Source organism: Dufourea novaeangliae, unplaced genomic scaffold (genome assembly GCF_001272555.1).
Source record: "Dufourea novaeangliae isolate 0120121106 unplaced genomic scaffold, ASM127255v1 scaffold150, whole genome shotgun sequence".
Lineage (NCBI taxonomy): Eukaryota > Metazoa > Arthropoda > Insecta > Hymenoptera > Halictidae > Dufourea > Dufourea novaeangliae.
In genome coordinates this window covers 27,674-37,817 of record NW_015374022.1, presented here as the reverse complement: position 1 = coordinate 37,817, position 10,144 = coordinate 27,674, and the positions used below count along the sequence as shown (strand labels likewise).

The following is a 10,144-nucleotide window of genomic DNA, read 5'->3' as shown; positions in this document are numbered from 1 at the left end:
GAAGATATTTACATTTCTTGCGAAGTTTATCGAGTAATCAGAGTTAATGCGATACAGGTGGATTCGACTCAAATACCGCGGGCACAAGTTATCGACATCTTCTACGGGGTAAGTAAACAGCTGTTCTATCGACTTTTCCTGCACGTCGTTGAGTCTTTAAAGTGACTACGCCCCTGATGAGCCGTGATCCGCTGACACTCCGTGCGCGCGGGTTGCCATGATTTGGGTCAATTTTTAAACGGTTATAACTAACAAACGAAGCATTTTTCGCAATTTCGTTATTCTTGATTTTTGTCTTATTTTGTCTCAAAGAATCACCCCATAAGTTTTTTCCCATTAGTTGTCGAACACCTTGTTTATACAGATAGATTGTAACAAAAATGTTGCTCGACCCAGAAATGGGACACTCGGGGGGTGAATTGGAACAACTATTTCCTTAGCAAAAATGAAATCAGCTTGTGAGTCTGCCGGCGAAGCTCCCGCAGTAGCGTTGACTACGCGCCACGTTTGTACTACAAAGCTCGTAACTAGCAAGTCTGTATGCATCGCAAGAAACTACGTATAGGTAGTAGCAATTAAAAAAGACGTAATAAATGAAATCATACTTTTTATCATTTATCGTTTGTTATTTATAGAGATTAATGAATGAAGCATTAATGTAGGAAAATTGTGTGTAACGTAAAAAGACGAATGCACATTTACTTTTTTAAACAGAATGGAAACAAATATTTATTAAAAAAGAGAGGCTAAGGAATTTTACGCTGAACTTCAGCGCCTCCTCATTACTCTTCTTCTCGACAACGACGGTGTTATATCCTGTAGCTTCATTTCCTCTTTCCCTTGCATATTTTTTCCGACCACCTTTACACGCAAAGAGCGAACGAAAACCGTCAATTCAGCGTCACGTCAAAGCTATGCGCGTAGTCGACCTTCCTCGAGACGTTGACCGGCGGAACGGAAACATCAGCAATTTCCAAAGACCGCCACGACGACTCGAGAATTCTCTTACGAACAATAGCTTGTTGCTACCCCGTATCTTCCGCATTCTTCAATAAAGGAAGGGGGGAAGAACTTATAAAACGATTGTCCAAACCGGGGAAGCTCTCTTAGTTTTTTGGCTCGTGTGTCGCTTCTGCCTCGACAAGTTCGTTCGCTCTTCGACAGTCGCGCTTCACTTCCACTTTACACGCAACAGCGAGCTGAGTGATAACGGTCACTCAGCTATTCAGTTTCGAGTTTCCGCGACGATATCTCTTCCTTGTGCGACGCGACTTCGCGATTACGCGCGGCCCAACAGGCGAGTTTTATAAGACACCAGACCGCGAAGTGAAACGTCCGAGACGGTGACAACGTGTCCCGCAGTGCCCAAACCCTGTATCACGGCTCCGAGCACCAGCAAGTCTTCTACCCTTTCAAGGACCCGAAATTCCGACGGGGCCGACTGAAAGCGACACGAAACGATCACTCATCTTCATCATTATTGGTATGTTAATAATTATTTGTATCTTTTATTTATTTGACTGTTAATATTGTCTTTGTTGTTATCATAAACGAGAGTCATTGCCTATCCCCCCCGTTCTCTATTCCTAATTGCGTACTTCACCGGTAAGTTTAGACAGGGCGTGCTTTAGCACCTTAAAATAGTCAGGACCCGAAATTATAAATAAAGTACCGACCACAACGTGGGATGTAACATTGGCATAAAAATTAAGTAGTTTAATAACGGGCAACCATGTTACTAGTAATGAATATGTTTCTTCAAAAAGTACAAAGAAAAATTTGGGTAGAGAAACTTACAGAATTATCGCCGGAAATAAGTCTTAGCTTGCGTTAAATTAAAAAAATTATAATCAGCAATAAATTGATTTGAACTTACTCTTTTGGAAATTCACCTGCAGTTTGCAAACCTGTCACCAGGTCACTGGACCGATCTTTGTCATCGACGGCCGAAACGGTTTATGGCAGGGTATCGCCCTGTCCGCAGGTGATCGTAGGTATATCTCACCAGCCGAAGTTAAGGGTTGCAACGTCAAGTACCTCCGGATTATTCCACCGAATATGTATTCACTTCACTGCACGACCACCAACACTGATCGCCGGACACGATCACTTAAATTATTTTTCATCAAACCTGTTGTTGCTACGTTACGAATATTGGTGTCCCCGAAACGGGCCGATTGTTTTCAATTTATCAGATATTTCACGTAGCCAAACACTTGCACAGCAACAGACGCATATCCGTTATTCTGTGCGTAACAGCAAAGCATTGCGTAATACTCCCGTGAACTAAACATCTCAGTCCCCCGATTGCTAACCGACTGATAGAAATTTTCCGAATGGGCTCCCTCTATCACCAAGTAGTTTCCCATCGTTACATTGTGAGTTCATCCCCACCGCGGCAACAAGATTTAGGTAAAAAGAAACCTGCGCCTTAGGAAAACACGTGCTTTGCAGAAGTGGAACGAACGAACCCATCGTGAATTTTCACCGAAGCGCGGGCTCCGTTAATTTACTGCCAGGATACCTATTGTGACGTTAAATCACGTGTTTTGAAAGGGTCCGAAGAGAAGAGGACCACTCACGCACCGTACTATTGCTTGGAGATAGAAAGCAGAAACTACGGTGTCTTCATCGAGGAACAGGGAAAAAAATGTTCACGGGCACATGTTGAATTGGCGCAGCTTGGCCCTGTCTGAGCATCTTAGCAGAAACCGGAGCGGACATTCGGTTATTTACGGCCTAATTGCTTCGGCCTCGTAGCAGACGTGGACTCACAAGGGAACATCCCGAATTAACAATAGCCAATTTTTACACAACTATGTGAGACTGTGATTCTCATACTATATTTGATACGTATTTCTTATTAGTTACTTTCGTCCACGTTGAAGGAGTGGAAGTAGCCCTAGATGGTAAACGAACCATGCGCTCCGTTATTACGGTCAATTACTGTATCGCTACCACTCCAGATTATTTCAATGAGGTTGAAAACAATATCAAAGTGTCATTGATAATTTATAATTTACACAAATATAAAATAATAATAATATAAGTACAACATAGAATATACTTAATAATTGAATACTCAAATATTTATACTTTTTGTTTTTCATATTTATATATTCTTTTATGATGATTTACTTTTATGGTTTTCTATCGATATTGTTTTTCACTTCACTGAAATAATCTGGAGTGGTAGCGGTACGGTAGTCGACTGTAATGGCGGAGCGCCCAGTTTTTTTACCTGAACCGGGGAGCACCGCTGTCTTTAATAGCTTATTGCGACGTTAATATGAACAGCATCACCCCAACGATAGGCTTATTTTATGGAAAACACTTCAAGGAATATGGTAGTATTTATTTCGGATTTAAAAAATCGCAACCTCGATGTAAAATGTGCACAATAAGAATTTGTTTATAATTTTCAGAGTTGCTGTTTTGAATTGAATTGTTTATTCAGGAAGGTTGATCCTTCTGGATTAAAACAAAAGCAGGAATCAACCAAATATGACAGATAATTTCCGAGATATAAATTCATAAACACAATCCATTTTCACGAATATGGCCTATATTTTTTAACCAATTCGAAACTGGAAAAATGATGACTTATCTTTAGTACTTCACTGCGTATAATTAAACAGATAGTGCAATTTTACGATTTCCAGATATTTGTGTTACGTTGTGCGACGCTGATTGATTCCTCAAATGGTTGAAATTCAGTCTGCAGGTATAAAAGTTCCCTGCGCCCTGTAGCGAGACGTTCGCTGCGGCTTCTGCTAAGGTGCTCGGACAGGGCCAAGCAGCGTCAACTCAACATGTGTCCGTGAAATTTGTTTCCTGCGCCTCGAGAAAAACAGTTTCTGCGTTCTATCCCGAAGCAATGGGTACGTTCGTGGTCTCTTCTCTTTGGACCCTTTCAAGCCGATACACATGACGTATGTTTTCTATCTCGAAGCAATTAACGAAGCCTGCACTTCGGTGAAACTGCACGACGGTTCGTTCGTTGCGCTTCTGCAAAGCACGTGTTTTCCTAGTACGCTGGTTTCTTTTTACCTAAATCTTGTTGCCGCGGTAGGGATGAACTCACAATGTAACGATGGGAAACTACTTGGTGGTAGAGGGAGCCCTTTCGGAAAATTTCTATCAGTCGGTTAGCAATCGGGGGACAGAGATGTTTAGTTCACGGGAGTATTACGTAATGCTTTGGTGTTACGCACAGAATAACGGATATGCGCCTGTTGCTGTGCAAGTGTTTGGCTACGTGAAACATCTGATAAATTGAAAACTATCGGCCCGTTTCGGGGCCACCAATATTCGTAACATAGTAACAACAGGTTCGATGAAAAATAATTTAAGTGATCGTGTCCGGCGATCAGTGTTGGTGGTCGTGCAGTGAAGTGAATATATATTCGGTAGAATAATCCGGAGGCACTTGACGTTGCGACCCTTAACTTCGGCTGGTGAGGTATACCTGCGATCACCTGCGGACTGGGCGATACCCTGCCATAAACCGTTTCGGCCGTCAATGACAAAGATCGGTCCAGTGACGTAGTGACACAGGTTTGCAAACTGCAGGTGAATTTCCAAAAGAGTAAGTTCTAATCAATTTATTGCTGATTATTATTTCTTTACCTTAACTCAAGCTATGTTTTATTACCGGTGATACTTCTGAGAGTTTGTGTACTTCAATTTTTCTTCGGGCTTGAGACTTATTCATTAACAGTAACATTGCTGCCCGATATTAAACTACGGATTTTTATCTCAATAACGAACTACGATCACTTCTCATTCATTTTCTGTTACATTACCTTTTCGTTAATACGTTATTTGAAAAGGTAATTCACAAATTCCTGGGCCACTCTCTTCAAATAATTATTAGTTTCCATTCTGTTTAAAAAAGTAAATGTGCATTTGTCTTTTTACGGTACACATAATTTTCCTACATTAATGCTTCATGCACTAATCTCTTTAAATAACGAACGACAAATGATAAAAAGTATGATTTTATTTGTTACGTCTTTTTTATTTGCTATTACCTATACGTAGTTTCTTGCGATGCATGCCGATTTGCTTGTTCCGAGCTTCGTAGTACAAGCGTGGTGCGTAGTTAATTTATGTTACACATAATTTTTTTATATTTATGCTACATTCATTTAACTAACAAACGAAAGATGATAAAAAGTATCATTTTATTTGTTACGTCTTTTTTATTTGCTATTACACGCAGTTTACTGGCATGCATGCCGACTTGCTTGTTCGGAGCTCCATAGTACAAGCGCAGCGCGTACGCTCCGCTAGCGCGGAAACTCGACTGGCAAACTCGCGCCCTGGTTGGTAGCGGTTTTTCGTTAATATCTCGTTAACAAAGACTCGGATAACATTTTCGCTATGGCAAAAGTTGTTTCTAATCATCCCAGAAATCTCTCATTTCCAGGAGTCGACACATTTTTTAGACAGATGTTATATTTTCTTTCTACTGTAATAGAATATTCATGCAACAGAAAGTTCAACCGAATTCATGACTTCACACATGTGGTTTATAAATAATAATACAAAAAATTATATAATAATATTAATTTAACCATCTTACCCAATAGTCGGGTAAGATGACGAATTTGCTTACAAATTAGTTTTTTATTTTATACCAAATATAACTGTAGAATTATTTTTCTTTACATATATATTTTCGTCCCTAAAACATAAGATTGTTATGGTAAAATATTATTCTTTTCTATAAGAAATAACAAAGTTACCCTTATTTTTTCTTAGTAACACCATCTCACCCCGATCTCCCCTAATTATTTGACAGGTGGGTTAGCTTCAATTTAAACACAACGATTTGGTTGTACAAACGTGAATGCACAAATCAGGTCACGCTAACTATTTGAACATGGCAGTTTCCGTTCAGGTGTAACGACTTGTTTGCACAAACATGTATGTACCTACAATTCGGTTTGCGCAAATTATTTGAACGTTTAAACGGACTTAAAGGCTCTTATCGGCTGGACCGATACGATTTGTACGTAGCGCGTTTCCGTTTGACGGATCAATTAGAGGGGAGAGACAAGCCTCCTTGGGAACGGTTTGGTGCTGCTTACAAACGAAACTTCTCGTTCCATCGCGGGCTGAGCGTGTGTGGCTTCACCGTTGTCGCCCGTATGAACTTCGCTGGCAACGCGCCGCTTAAGGACTCCCGATGCTCGCGTCTGCTCGTGTGCTCCTTTCGCTTGAACGACAGCCTGAAACTGATTTCGTAAAGCTACAATAACTTGTCTCCGGTTCCCGGCAATTTCTACGAATTGCAATATCAACAAATCGCCTGCTACACTACGAGTGAACTTGTTGCGACCAAACCGTACATTATCGTTCTTCAGGCAAATCGTTCATCAGGCTTCTCTTGAAGAAGAAACGAACGCCTTTAAAGTAACTGCTGAAGTTTTACTTTTTAAAAAACTAATGAGCAACGTATTTTCTACTTTGTACCATTCTTTTTTGCACAGGTGAATGTAGATATTCTTTTTTTAAATTGCCCTTTCATCGAACAAACCGCTTACAGTTTTAACCATGGTATAGCATAGTCTGGGCATTAGATCGGGAAGCAGTGCGTGGACGCGCAGTAACCAATCAGATCGGCCGACGTCTGACAAAAACAGTCTGATGACCAATACGGTGCCAGTGTGACCACGGCCTTGGTATGTTGCCGGAACAGAAAAGGACAGTGAGTGAATCAGAGATGGAGATTGAGCCAGTGACGCCAGAATCATGGTACTGCTTACCCCCACAACTCTCCCACTCCGACGTACCATCGTCTCCCACTATGACGTCCCGGCTACCCCCACTTTACGTCCACCGTGCTGGCACACCAAGCATATCCCAGCCTTGTCCGTGTGCGCTGGCCGTTCGGGTCTTTCCGCCGACATTCGGTACGTCAGTCGGGAACGTAAACAAGGAGAGGACCTCGGAGATCCTCGTCGAATCACAATTCTCACTGCGGCGAAAATTCACGTTCTCGACGCGATGCCCCGCAGCCTAACGCGCGAGCAGCAGTCTAGAGACCCTATGCGGATCCCAATGCGGCGGTTTTACTTTTTATTTTTAATTATTTTATCATTTCACTTTGTAACCTCTAAGTAAAATAAAAAAGTTAAAAAATATTAATTCGGGAAGCATTTAAAAAGAAGAAAATAAATGTTTTCCACTTCAATATCTAAATTTTATATTATATACATACATATTATGTTGTACACACATAAATTACTTTTACAATTAGATGTTATCCTTACAACCCTACACATTACTAATCTGAACATTCGTACAAAAATCTAATAGATTAAAATATTACGTCATAAGTGTATCTTCAGTCTTTTAAATTTTGTTGGCTTTACTTGCCACCTCTAAGTTAAGTTTGAATGAAAAGTTAAAAAATATTAATTCGGGAAGCATTTTTAAAATTCATTTTTTTTTTTTAATGATACATTTCGCCGCTAACGAAAACCGCTGCAGCTGGTCCACGTATATACGATGCCGCATGGTCTTTCGCTTTTCTACATATGAAAAGAAAAAAACACAATTGAAATAGTAATTTTAATAACATAAGATAAAATTTCAGGGGATTCGAAAGAAGTGCTTAGGCGCTCGAAAAAACAATATACTGATAATAGTGATCCGCTATAGACTTCACAGAGGACCTGTTAAAGGTAGCCGTACGCCCAGTGCCAGGTAAGCGAGCCGCTCGCGCGGCGTTTACGATCGGCCGATCGTACCAATTGCACCCTTTATTACTTGAAATGAGGTCTAAAAAGATTATCGATAGCTCTCGTACTCGTCTCAGTGGTGTCATTTAAAGTAATATGGATTTAACAGGTCGTTTGTGAAGTCTATAGCGGATCACTATTAGCAGTATATTGTTTTTTCGAGCGCCTAAGCACTTCTTTCGAATCCCCTGAAATTCCTAACTACCTCTTGTCAAAAGACTCTTTTGACATAATGAAACAATAACGTATTCGACGACGTCTACGATGGACCTAATTAAAAGTCCCTTACCGTTGAAATAGCTTTTAGAAATTCATTACCGTTAGCCGTCGAAATTTCGTTCAATAAAGAAAATTTCCGGCAATAAAGGAATTTCCAAAATATTACAATGAGGCACATTTTAAATAGTTTTAAAAGACTATCGTACTTCGTTACTTTCGTTAGCTGCGAAACTTCTACTCAAAAGCGAGGAAGCGAAATTACAGAATAATTCAACAAAAAAAAGATAAGTTCATAGCAATCTTAATATTTTATCTTATGTTATTAAAATTACTATTTCAATTGTGTTTTTTTCTTTTCATATGGAGAAAATCAAAAGACCATTCGGCATGTACGTGGACCAGCTTCAGCGGTTTTTAGCGGATAACATCTAATTGTAAAAATAATTTATGTGTATACAACATAATATGTATGTATATAATAAAAAATTTAGATATTGAAGTGGAAAACATTTATTTTCTTCTTTTTAAATGCTTCCCGTATTAATATTTTTTAACTTTTTTATTTTACTTAGAGATTACAAAGTGAAATTATAAAATAATTAAAAATAAAAAGTAAAACCGCCGCATTGGGATTTCAACAGGGTCTCTTGACTGCTAACGCGCTTAGGTTGCGGGGCATCGCGTCGAGAACATGAATTTTCGCCGCAGTGGTATTCGAACAGGATTTCCAAGGCAGCAGTGATGTCAGAATCGTGTACGGTTTACCCCCACTCTTTTCTAAATATAGCTCACCGTCTCTCGAACGGCCAGCGCACACGGACAGGGCTAGGCTATGCTTGTGTGTGTCAGCACGGTGGACATAAAGTGGGGGTAGCCGGGACGTCATACTGGGAGACGATGGTACGTCGGAGTGGGAGAGTGGTGGGGGTAAGCAGTACCATGATTCTGGCATCACTGGATTGAGGGTCGACTCGAGCCACGCCGTCGAGTCGCCATCGAGACACCGTCCAGTCAACGTCGTGTCCCCGACGAAGGTATAAATGTTGTTCTAAGTATAGGTGACAGAATGCAACGATGATACATTTTTACCATTGCTTCTTTCTGAATGAAGCTGTTACTAACGTACTGGTGAGATTTTTCTGATGATAGTGATACCAAACACGACATAATTTCGATCATATTTACTCATGTAGGAAAACAGAATCCAGTGATGGCGACACGCACCTGTGGTAGTACAATATCGGTGAAAGTCGCTCGAACTCAAACGATCGATACTGCGTTAGTACAATATCGGTGAAGGCCTGAAGTCGAGCCACCGTGACTCTGCGTTAGTAGCCAATCGATGTGAGTCAGAAATTAATCGGCGCAGGCCGCCGCGTCCAGTACTCGGAGGGTTAACACTTTCTCCGTGAGTAAATGTGATCCGAATTATGTCGTGTTTGGTATCATTTTAATTAGAAAAATCTCAGTTCACCGACGAAGGTGTAAGATGGCGACAGTAGAAACTGTACGACAAAGAGACACAACAGATTTACGCAAGAGATGGTTCTATTTACACCTTTACATCTATGAATATGAGAATAACAGATATGTACATAAAATACAAAAAATTATAGTGTAAAATATTAAGTTTTCAGTTTTTTGTATCTGTTTCGCGTAAAGTTTCTACCGTCACTAATTGCATTCACTCTGTTGTGGATTTGTTTATTTGAAGCTGCAATAGAAGTTCTATATGTACATGTCCCAGTAAAAACGTTAATTCAGTAAATGTATACATTTCCCAGTTAATGCATACCCTTACTAATCTGGTTAGTAAATAAGTATTGTATTTCTGTACACGTACATCGGTACGAAATGATATTCGTCGCAACACAATCCTCGTCTGGCGACGAGGTTTATTGCTCGTCGGCCTGCGTCGGCCGTAGTCTGGTGAAGGGGAATACATTATATATGAATGGGAATACACTGTGTGTGTGCGTGCGTGCGTGCGTGCGTGCGTGCGTGCGTGCGTGCGTGCGCGCGCGCGCGCGCGCGCGTGTGTGTGTGTGTGTGTGTGTGTGTGTGTGTGTGTATATATATATATATATATATTGTTACGCTGCTTTTTGACAGTGTAACGACCGTTCCAAATTCGAGCATGGAGCGTAGTCCGTATGGAACCGGACTGCTCTCTG

The 10,144-nt window shown here is 40.6% G+C and overlaps 1 protein-coding gene across 1 annotated transcript in view; it reads right to left on the bottom strand.

Annotated features, from left to right (window-relative positions):
- The window catches only part of LOC107189142 (BAI1-associated protein 3), a gene marked incomplete at its 5' end in the record, with an annotated part of 165,721 nt that overhangs the window by 128,309 nt on the left and 27,268 nt on the right, over positions 1–10,144 (bottom strand). The window contains one exon of the mRNA XM_015577617.1: positions 6,096–6,242. Coding sequence (XP_015433103.1) covers positions 6,096–6,242 — 147 coding nt within the window. The remainder of the gene's footprint in view (positions 1–6,095; positions 6,243–10,144) is intronic.